Source organism: Medicago sativa, chromosome 5, assembly GCF_051527215.1.
Source record: "Medicago sativa cultivar Bolivia chromosome 5, Bolivia_mono, whole genome shotgun sequence".
In the NCBI taxonomy this organism is placed as follows: Eukaryota; Viridiplantae; Streptophyta; class Magnoliopsida; order Fabales; family Fabaceae; genus Medicago; species Medicago sativa.
In genome coordinates this window covers 76,939,414-76,951,690 of record NC_140753.1, presented here as the reverse complement: position 1 = coordinate 76,951,690, position 12,277 = coordinate 76,939,414, and the positions used below count along the sequence as shown (strand labels likewise).

Here is a 12,277-nt window from a genome sequence, read left to right as displayed (position 1 = left end):
TAATTATATCTAAATCCCCCACAAGTTGGAAATGTGGATTAACATTTTCAACTTGGGAAAACAATACAAACCAATAGAAAAAAAAAATACAATGTAACTAATTATATATTACTTACATGAGAAAAAAATACAAGCCCTAATTACATCGGCTAATAATTTTGTTTTGATGAAGTGGTAGTGACCGAAATACATAACTTATAGAAGTCTCTCAATTTTTTAACTCTTGAAAATCTTTCGGTGTCTCCACGATACTCACTCCAATAGAATCAAGAGCCTCAATCTTTAGTTTTCAAATTTCAATCATTGGCCATCAAATACCAAATTTAGTTAACAAAACTTTACTATCATATGGTAGAAGAACAGAGAGAATGAAAAATGCTAAACTATCATAGGATAGAAGCATGTATAGTCTTAAAAAGCTAGCCACCATTAACGCTAGCTAGCTACTACAGATTATAAGCATACATGAATGTCCATAATGACTAAAGAATCAAAGAAGCATATAACAAAGCCAAAAATGGAAACAATGAAACAATAAAAATAAATTGCATACCAACAAACTTGGCGTGGATGAGAAATGAGTCTAAAATCTCCTGCCAAACAAAATTTAAGGGTGCCTTGTGATGCAAGAGACCCCAATTTCTAAAATATAATTCTTATCTGCATCTTGGTGGCGGTGACAAATGTAAAGCTTCAACAACTCGATTTGTGATAAGAATCAAACGTGGTCATCCAAATGTATTGGATACATAACTAAATGAGCAAAATGTGCAATATTCATGATCTTGATGAGACAAAGTTAATTACAATTGGTGTAGGGATTCACTTTATATATTGATCTTAACTAAACTAACAAACTTTAACTAGTTTGTAATTAATAGTAACCAACAAGTAACTACTTTCAACAAACTATAACAATTTCTAATGATTCTCTAATTACATCTAATGTGAAAGCATAGCAGATATCAAGTTTAAAGACGATTTGCTCACAACCATTTGAAGGATAGAAACAAAAGGAAAAGTTGTGCTTAAGCCAAAGTTGCCCGGTTACTTAATAGTACTCAATTTATTAACGGCACTTGAACAAATAAAAGAGAGAGAAACAAAAGAAAACTAAGACCTTATTGTTTGACCTTTTTTGAACAATTTTTTTTCTAAAAACTATGAACTCTGCCGGAACAGAACAACATTACAACTACCTAATGCAATTATGCAATTAACTCAAATACAAACTTGAATGTGTGATTGTCAATGAAAAGAAAGGGGGAAAAGAACATACACTACTCTCTATAGAGAAGTTCTACATACCACAATGATACTAACTTCATATAATTTTATCATGTTATAAACTATGACACTTATTAGAAAGACAAAAGTGCATTAATCTGACCTATATTTCACAACTTATTAACTATCATTCTATTTTCAACAATTGATGCAATGTTTGTTGTGACAGATATTAGATTCTTTATGCGTGTAAAATAAATTTGCAATATTGACACAAACTTGCAATGATATTTGAATGAATTTCAGTACCTCATATTCTCCAATGTTTCATCATCCAAATATTCTAGGACGTCCCATGAATGAGTAGTCTTCTATAGGATCGCACTATCTATCAAATATTGAATGGAGCTACCAACAATGACCTCTGAGTCACAATTGTGGATTAAGAAATAAGGTGACAATTTACGAGATTGAAGAGTTAAACTTTAGATTTCCAAGTAAAAAAACCTACTAAAACATTCATTTTCACATTATTATTAACTCAAAACCTCATCTCTATTATTAGTAGGAGTTTGAGGTCATTTTAGATATGCTTTACAGGAGTTGCTCATGGTTTAAGGGACGATTTAAATTGTTTTCATTTGAGCCAGTGTAATTCTATTTTCTCCTTGATGTTTGTCTTCACCTTGCACAACTAAGTTTCTAAATGAATAAAAGTGTGTGCAATCGTAATTTATTTATAGGCAAGTTTTCATTTGGATTTGCAACGGGTTATTGCACTTTTTACACTAATTCAACTTGAAAAACAAACAATTAGGCAATTTTTTCCCGGAACCATGCGCCTGAGACGCATGCTGGGATGCATGTTGCAGGGTATTTTGTGCCTTTGGGCCGCATGGCTCAGTCAACTATGCATTTTTTTTTCTTTTCATTCTTTGAGTTATTTTGTGCCTTTGTATTTATGTGATGAATTAAATGTGTATTTCCATCCATAATAATCATCATTTAATTCACACGTGTTACACAGACAAATTGTCAAAGAAATGAAGTAATTAACAACCTCTCATCCATAATAATCATCATTCATACCATCATCAATTCTCTTTCTCTTGCTCCATCTCTCTCTCTCATCGGTACATATGAGGTTATCAATCGTGTTTACACTTAAGTCGTGTTTAGCTCACCAATATAACATTTGTTTTTATTCTTTTTCTATCCTTCTTGTCGTTAAACCCCTTGCTCCAGTCCCAAATTTCCCATACACAATTGCGACACCATAACAATAGTGTACCACAATTGTGTAGATCTAGCTACGCTAGAGTTCGCCGTCCAGTACTCCTACGACCCCTTAAATTCCACCCTCTCGGTGGTATTTGAAGATGCTCCACCAAAATTAGGTGGGTGGGTAATCCAACATACACATGCATGGCTGGTTCCCAAGTAATCATGTATTCTTTTTGTTCTTGGAAAATTACAATACGACATATGGGGACTGAGAGCGGAAGAAGAAGCTGGAAGCATAATTTTTTTTCCAGTTTTAAAATATCAGCTAACGTCAATGTAGTTAACGTTGTTTGGAACACTGGGCCTATAGTGACTAAGGACTGTTCTCTCGTTGCCCGTTATTTAAAGACAACTTACAAGCAAAAGGATAGCTTAGGTTATTTAACACTTCTAGTGATTCTGCTATATTTCACTAGAAGTGGCTAATAACCTAAGCTCTACTTCTACTTATAAGTTGTCTTGATCTTGGGCAACGAGGGTACCATCGTTAGTCAACATAGGCCCAATTTTCCAAACAATCTTAATCACACTGATGTTAGCTAGGATTTTAAAACTGGCAAAAAAAATTATGTGTCCAATGTCTTCTTTCGCTCTCAGACCCCACACCTCGTAGGGTAGTTTTCCAAGAACAGAAAGAATATATGATTTGATGTCAAAGGTCTTTATAACGACACCATTTTCCTTTTTAGAACCCACGATTAGTTGGGAACCAACCATACCTGTGTATGTTAGATTTAGCCCACAAGCAATCCTAATTTTGGTGGAGGATCTTCAAAGACCACTATGAGGGTGGAATTTGAGGGATCATAGGAGTATTGGAGGGTGGACTCCAATGTAGCTAGCGCTACACAATTACATAGTAGACTATTGTTTTGGTGTCACAATTGTGTATGGAAGATTTGGGACTGGAGCAAGGGGTTTAACGACAAGAAGGATAGAAAAACAAGAAAAAGAGTTGGTGTTATGCATTTTGTCCAAACCTGATTCATTCAAGGTGAGCATAGAGCGAGCGTGAAAAAAATGAAGCTATAGGGTTGCTCTGACAAATCAAGGTGGCAACCCCATGGTATGGCTCGGACTGCCCGGACACTAATTGAAAGACCAGACGATGACTGTTGATGGGGTTCCAATGTTCTTTAATTGATCAGAGAGTTGCTTGAGACGCTGGCAATAGGCAGAAACGTTGGGAAAATCTTCCATGCGAGTGGATGAAAAATCATGTTCAAGAGCAACAACACGAGAGTTTTGATTGTCCTATAAAAGGTTAGTCAAACGTTTTCAGGCAGCCATAGCAGTGGATCCTTTCTCTAAAATTGTGGTAAGGAGATCAAGAGAGATGGTGGAAAAAATCCATTGTAGAACCGTTGAATCAAGAGTGGTCTATATTTCAAAACTAGCATCAGTGGAAGCAGGCTTTTCTTTGTTGGGATGAGGAATGATGTTGTCGAGAACCTTGTCGGCACGAGCATGAACCTCAAACAATTCAGCCCACATGGTGTAGTGATCCTTCTCAATCTCTAGCACAAAGGGAATGCTACTTTTGATGTTGGTGACAACAAGTGCTGGTTGAAAATCTGTTTTCGCCGAAGAGAAAGAGGTGGCAGTGGTTGAGGACACGACAACCGATGAAGACATGTCAGAGGAGGACATGTTGGCATGACGGGAATTGACGTGCTGGAATAAAAACAGAAAAAGGGGGTTGTTGTTGTGCGGCACGATCAAGAAGAAATGCGCGCGAGAGAGTGGCAAGGCACAGTGGATGGTGCGGCTAAGTAAGACGCTTACGCGATAGTGAGCGGCGCAAGGGATTAGGCAGTAGCGACCTTGGTTAGAGAAAGGGGGCAGGAGGCGGCTGCAAGTAAGGAAGAAAAGGTAGGTCATGCTGAAAACAAAACTCGTGATACCATGTAAGAATATGAGAATGTAATTTTGTTGATTTCATTCGTCATTGTAAAGGGTATATAAACAATGATAATGTGTAAGTCAAACCTTTAAAAATAATGACAAATAATAACATATATGAATGAGAATAATTACAAATAACTACAATAACAATTACAAGAATATTCTATTCTATCACTTTTAATAAGTCATATAACTACAATAATAATTACAAGAATATTCTATTTTATCACTTTTAATAGGTCATATTCTCATCAACGATCATTACTTTTATTAATGCCGTTACCTCTAAAACATTTGTTGTCAGTATCCAAAATACTTTTCATTTTTAACAAATTAAAACATTTTTTAGGGAAAATTAAAACAATTTTTTACGCGTTGGATTAACTTGCCCCAAAGTACCAAAGATCTTAAATATAAAAAAACTAAGTGTGTGACTACACTTTGATTAACTTACACTCTTCTCTGTTTTTTTTTTTTTTTACAAGTAGTTACTCTTTTTTTTTTTGACACACAAGTACTTACTCTTGTAGCTCAATACACGAACCTTTGGTGTAAGTTGCTCTTATATATAACCCATATTTGAACCTTGTCAAGTGACGAGTGTGAGGTGAACTAAGTCACACACCGGATGGAAAAATGAGTATTAAGCAATATATAAGTAAAAGGATTAAAAAAGACTCGATGTCTTTTAAGATTTTGGGTAAGCATGTGGTATCAAACTCTATTTGTATAGTTATTTTCGTCCCAATGTGAATGATCTACGGTCTCCACTAATACCCACTTTGAACTCAAAAAGTCTTGTGTTATGTTTGAGGCAAAAAATACTCTTGTCGTCCATTAACTTAACTTCAGATAATGAAATTGTACTTTATCTTTTTATTTGGGTCATTTTTGTCCTTTTGATTCATTTGCTTGTAGACTTTCAAAGAATAAATTTAAAATTTATGTGAAAACATAAAGGAAAATATATTTGAACACTAATAGTTCATATGGAAATAAAATTATAGATTTGAGTTCATATGAAAAGCGAAAAAAATAAAAAACAAAAAAGGCGTAGAAAAAAAATATTAATGACAAAATCGTTATCTGAAACTAAGTTAAGAGACGACAAATGTAATTTTATCTATCTTACTCATTTATTTGTATTTTTAATATCTATATATAAAGGGAATGCATTTTTCTAGGGGATATTAAAGGGAATACATTTGTAACAATAAAAACGAATATATATATATATATATATATATATATATATATATGAGTTTTGCTAGAAGACACATTTTATGAAGGTGTCTTTTAGCAAGTTATTCTATGAGCATTTGTTAAAAGACACCAATTAATTTTTATGAAAGTGTCTTTTAGCAAAGTTATAACTAAAAGATATATATATATATATATATATATATATATATATATATATATATATATATATATATATATATATATATATATATATATATATATAGATAATACAATTAGTTTTATTTTTTTGGTAGCTAATACAATTAGTTTTGGTGTAGTATTTTTTTTTCAAGTATACCTTCATGTACATTATAGTATTTGAAGGGGGATGCTAACTTACACCACCTAAAAATACTAAGGTGCAAGTTAGCAACATACACCCACTTGATTATTCACACTCATTTTTATAAGTATTATTAAGGTGCAAGTTAACAACTATCACTAATTTACACTCACTTTCATCATTCCAAATATTGTTTCCTTGTTTGTCTTTATTACATGTTTCGTACCTTAAGCATGTTATTGTCTTTTTAATGATCTTTTTTAAGTTAGTTACAAAATTGCCCTTCTATTTAAAATTAATTAGAATATATACAAAAGGATGTTTCAGTAAATTATAAGTGGGTGCAGCTTGCTAACTTGCACCTTAGTATTTTTAAGTGGGTTTATGTCTTCAAAAAAAAAAAAGTATTTTTAAGTGGGTGTAAGTTAGCAGCCCCCTATTTAAAGGTCTAATTAAAAAAAAAAAACCTGTTAAATTTCATTGTAATATGAACAATACCGAGAGAGCTTATTTTGATCTTATTAATCAAGTTTATTTGTTGGGATCGTGACACACAACATAAAGTGCAAGAAAGTAAAAGCCATAAAGAAAGGTATAATGGGTAAAAGGAGGTAAATCAAAAGAATTTTGCTCTCCACCCAGCAAAATCACTCGCACCCTGCAGCCATTCCATTTTTACCCCTGCGCAAGTTAAGTCACGCTGCGCACCTTAACTTGCGCAAGGTATATTTTATGTGTGACTTTACATGCGTTGCACAAGTTAACTTGCGCGGCGTTAGTTAAGTCATTTATCAGCAACACAGAAACACATTTCCCTCATTTCTCCAACTTCTCAACTTCGAAAATTTTCCCCCCATATCCGATTTTCATCATTCTTGCACCATTCAAAGCCAATTTCTCCCACATTATCAAGTAAGTGATGATTACCCTACTTAATTGCATTTAACTTGTAGAAATTTTAGTTTTTTTTTTTAAGAAATATGACATTTTTAGGTTTTTATAGATTTGGTTTGCATGTTAGTTTTGATGATTGTTAGTGACGAATTAACTTAGGAATTGTTGTTTAGAAGTTGTTTAGAGTAGAATGTGGTAGTTTAGGGTCTACAAATTGTTAGATTAAGGTAGTTGTTTGAAAATTGCACACCATGTGTTTGGTAAAATGTCTCAACGGTAATTATTTTGTTGTTTTGGATTGTGACTTAACAAATTAGTTAACACATGATTTGTTAATTTTGATTATAACATGTTTGACTGCAATGTGGTAGTTTACGGATTGAAATGACACTGTCGAAATATTAGTGTTGTTGTTGAATTGTTAGAAATGACACAATGTCCGTGTGAAAATGTGTCATTGATTTTTTGCTTCATTAAATGTTGTGCAGATATGTCTCGGAGGAATACATCTCAGAGGCCGCCTGAGGTGACGAATGACAGACTTAGGTTAGGGAGAGTGCAGAATTCTACTAGTAGTGCACGAAGGGAGAAGCAAGCAGTACGCCCTCCTATGGCTGGTCGAGGGAGAGGTGGGGGTACGAGACTTGCTAGAGATGGAGATGACGTTGCAGAGGGGTCAACGTCGCAGACGGGTCCATCCCAGACTATGGACCCGACGCAGTATCAGCCGCATTATGAGGTCTATCAGCAGCCGCATGATGCGTATCAGTTTCAGGAGCCTCAGCCTCACCAGTAGCAGTTTGTTATTGAGGAGCCTGCTGTTGAGGAGCCGCCTGTTATTGAGGAGCCTCAACAGAATGATGAGCCTGAGCAGCCTCAGCAGCATGAGCAGCCCGAGCCTCGTTTTCAGGGGGGTGCCGAGGGTGGTGTACGAGGCCGGTCCGGACGGCTATGCAGGGGGGCCTTCTGAACTCTCGCTTTTACCTAACTTTGGCGGACATGTGGCATGTAGGATATGGGTTGATGCCGATGTAAGTATAATTTAATGTTTATTTTACTTATTTTTTGTTTTGAAATTCAATTAAAATAATTAATGTTGTTTATTTTACTTCTTAGTGTTTATTTTACTTCTTTTACTATTTATACAACTTATTCTAATTATTATTTTACTTATTTAATGTTAGAATTAACATTTATGTTAGCATATATTTAATGTTTGTTTTACTTATTATTTATTTAACGACTTATTGTTTGTTGTGTTTTGTTTTTGTATTTCAGTTTCGAAGAAAACATAGGGTGAAAGGTATCTCCCACGGGAAGAAGCTGAGCATTAAAAATTTGGCATTGCCTATTCCGGGGGAACAAAATGAGTGGTTTTGGAATGAAGTGAATATGTCCGGTCTGACTCCCCTCCTGACTAGTGGGTACGAGAACATATCTCACGGGTTCGTTTGTGCCATGACAGAGAGATGGCATGTGGAGACCAGCAGCTTCTATCTACCGGTTGGAGAGATGACCATCACACTAGATGATGTGGCGTGTCTCCTAGGCATTCCCATCACTGGGAGACTCCTTCCTGATAGAGAGTTAACCCGTGAGGAGGGGTTAGAGATGATGCAGACGGACCTACTGTTTACAGAGGAGGAAGCCGCTAAGGAGCTGATAAAACAGGGTGGTTCTCACATCAGTTTTGGTGTACTGAAGAGGCGATATGAGGAGCTCTTGAATAGGTGTAATCAGCTTCTTGAGGTTGACACAGTTGAGGAGGAGAACGAGCGAGCTGTAGTTACATTAGCCTGCGTTAAGGCGTTTCTGTTGCTCTTGCTTGGCTGGACCATTTTTTCCGCCAAGAACAGCAAAAACATTAATCTGCTTTGGTTGCTTGCTCTGCAAGATATGGACGAGTTGGACAACTGGTCATGGGGTGGGATGGGACTTGCTTTCCTATATGAGCAGCTATCTCTTACCTCCGACTCAGTTGTGGCCTCCATTGGCGGTTACATGACATTGCTTGTGGTAATAATTGTTTTTCTTCTTTTTTACTTATTGGATATAAATATTTGTGATATAAATATTTGTGATATAAATATTTGTTTCTTTGTGTTAATAATACTTGTGGTAATAATTGCTTGTGATATAAATATTTGTTTCTTTGTGTTTGCAGGGATGGACTTTGGCGCACTTCTCGAACATCATTCCGAGGATTGATGATGATGCCTATGACCCTACTGTTTCCCCACTTGTGAGTCAATGGAAACCTCCCAGGGGCTTTACTGATCCTCGTCACTACAGAGCTGCATCGATGCGATGGACCTTTCTCATGTCACCTGGATGCCGTACGAGAGACGACGACACCTTACGCCCTTTCAGGATATATGCTGGTACTCAGGATGGATCATGGCCGGCAGAGACAGGATGGTCCGTCACTTGCCAGAGCGGGTTCTTAGGCAGTACGGGTATGTCCAGAGAATTCCCAGGCCTCCTACAGACATAGAGGATCTTGCGGCGGATGATGTGGCCCAGGCCTTCACTGAGTTTGCTCTACATGTCCTCAGCCATCAGTAGAGGGGTCATCCGGTTCCAGATAACCAGTCGTGGTTTCATACTAAGGGGTACATGAAATGGTTTGTTAGAGTATCACATCCTATTGTGAACCCCCCTGCGGCCATTCCTGACTACGCAGCTGATGCCCCTCCTCGTCCTGTCCCTGCTTACGAGGAGGTTCTTGTTGAGCAGCAGTGGGCCAGACATCCTCCCGACCCATACCAGATCATCAGCAACATCAGGGCTAGAGTGGACAGTGCACTTGGGCATCCAGATGTGTTTGGTAATCCAGAGGTTCTTCGGATCATACAGGGCATACAGTCTGAGTGGAGCATGCTGGAGCAGATGCCGACACCGCGGAGGAGGAGTAGGAGTCCACGGGATGGACCAACATGACTTGGCTTTTATGTTTTATGACTTGTGTAGTTTTATTTTTTGTTTGACATTTTGTTGGATTTCGTTGTACTCCTATTACACTTACGCTTTTTAGCGTTTTTATGACATTATCCGTTATCTTATTCGCTTATTTTATCCCGTTATTTTTCGTAATATAATTATGAGTTGATGTTGATTGAATGTATTATTGAATGAATGATGAAAATTCTGTTCTTGAATGAATGTATGAAAGAATGATTGAAAAAACAGGGAAAAAAGAGGTTTCTACCTCTTCTGGTTGTATGCACAGAGTGTGCGTGAGTTAACTCACGCATGTACAATTTGGGTGCGTGAGTTAACTCACGCAGTATTAATGAGTACGCAAGTTAACTCACGCAGTGTTTAACACTTGCGTTACTTAAGTTGCGCAACGCATGTTAACTAACGCATAGTATTACACTTGCGTTAGTTAACATGCGCAAGGGTAAATATGGAAGGGCTGCAGGGTGGGAGCAAAACGTGCTGGGTGGAGAGCAATACCGAGAGAGCTATTTAAAGGTCTAATTAAAAAAAACCCGTTAAATTTCATTGTAATATGAACAATACCGAGAGAGCTTATTTTGATCTTATTAATCAAGTTTATTTGTTGGGATCGTGACACACAACATAAAGTGCAAGAAAGTAAAAGCCATAAAGAAAGGTATAATGGGTGAAAGGAGGTAAATCAAAATGATAGATTACCTTGTTGGGTCCTTTGGATCAGAGAAATAGCTGGTTTTCTGTTCATACTCACTTGATCTTTCATGTTTTCTTCCCAATCCCTATAATAAATTTGAATATATAGCTTTCTTGAATCATGAGAAATTAAAAAAAAAAAAAGGAAAAGAATAGCATGAGGCAAAATTAAAGAGATAGAGTACCTTTGATTTATTGCATGATACTTACATTCTTCCGTTAGAATCTCTTGATCTTTTTTCATTCGTTTGCTTTCAATGATAAAGTAGAGTGTGGCTATAACCACACCATGCCTTGAAGAGGTATGCCCATGTCACGGATGCAAATTGAAAAGAGTATTAATATTTGAACAAAAATATTGGACCAATTATAGGATAATTTATAAATGAGACTAAAAAGAAATGTTAATTTAGTAGATAGAGAGATAATTATTATAAATTTTTGGTGTGGTTTTATAGGTTGTCTCATAGATTATACAATTTTGTCATGTTCAAATAACTATAGTCATTTAGTAGTAACAAAGAATAACTAGTGCAAATTTGGAAAATCTATATATGGTGTGTAGGCACACCCTCATACCTAAATAATCCGTCCTTGAGCACGATATTGAAGAGGAATGAGGCTTGCACTTGTCATCAATGGCTTCATAAGAAGTGGAAAATGAAAAGACGGGGTCGATTGAGAAGGAAGATGAGTTATATGATACGTTTAATGGAGCCTGGGAATTGGAATGAATACTGCTATATATAGCACGATAAGGAATGCAACGAAGAAATCACAGCAATAAAAAGGTGGAATAGAATACACGAGAGAGTGAGAGAATAATTAGTCAAAGAAAACAAAACAAAGAGTTACACTTTGAGGAGAATATAGTGCCGACAAGTGAGGATTAGTTTGAAAGGTGGACATTGAGTTTCAAATCATACTTACTCTAAAAGCTAATTAGGTCAAGCAATTGCTTAACCCTAATTGCTTTGTTAGTTTCCCTCCCAAGCACTAATCATAGGTGTGTGTTGCAAGCCATCAACACATCATTAAATGCTATTTTCAAAGTTTCAAATTTGAATTTCCCTCATTTCCCTCCAATACATCTCTCAATTACATCAATTAATGTCATCATAACTATGCCCTAAGCCCAAGGCCCCACCTTTAGACTACCATTGCAGTTTACTCTCATGGAAAGTTAAACTCTATAAATAGACCCAATACGTATGCATTATCTGCCATCCTCAAACCTCAAACAACTGTTTTCTCCTTGCCGTGCCATACTGCGTTGAGTACCATCCAGGAGAGGTTCATTTCCTTCATATTTATTTTTGAGTCTTCATCTGTCTGAATCTTATTTCAATACAAGCTTTTTTCACACGTTAGTTTTCAATCAGAAGAGCTTAATGTTATTTCTGCCAAAAAAAATCCAATCTAAACTTTTTAACATGTTAGCTTTCCTTTATTTTTTCCTTTGGTTGACCCTTGCTGCTATTTAAATGAGTTTTATCTGAGTTTTTTTTTTTTTTTTTTTTTTGCGTTGTTTATGTGCCAGAGTTATATGCTGCTAGGAACTAACCTCACAAGAGAGATTGGCAGTCAACTTTACCGATACGTTACTTTGGTGGATCCATCATGCAAAGGACAGGGCATAAAGCTTGGAGCAAGGGCTAAAGGCCGGAATGGTGTGCTTTATGTATCTCTGGATAAATGAGTTCCAAGACTTCTTTGCAATTTTATCGTAATTTTATTCAAGGTTATTTTGATTGATATGTATAAGTCTACTTTAAGTTTTATGTGATG

General features: G+C 36.1%; 1 protein-coding gene across 1 annotated transcript; it reads right to left on the bottom strand.

Annotated features, from left to right (window-relative positions):
- Positions 1–3,600: 3,600 nt before the first annotated feature.
- Positions 3,601–4,161, bottom strand: LOC146925192 (uncharacterized). The gene is made up of 2 exons (XM_085711940.1): positions 3,910–4,161; positions 3,601–3,765 (listed from the first exon to the last, which is right to left on the bottom strand). The coding sequence occupies exons 1-2, from the start codon at positions 4,159–4,161 to the stop codon at positions 3,601–3,603; spliced, it is 417 nt and encodes a 138-aa protein (XP_085568066.1).
- Between the last annotated feature and the right edge of the window lie 8,116 nt (positions 4,162–12,277).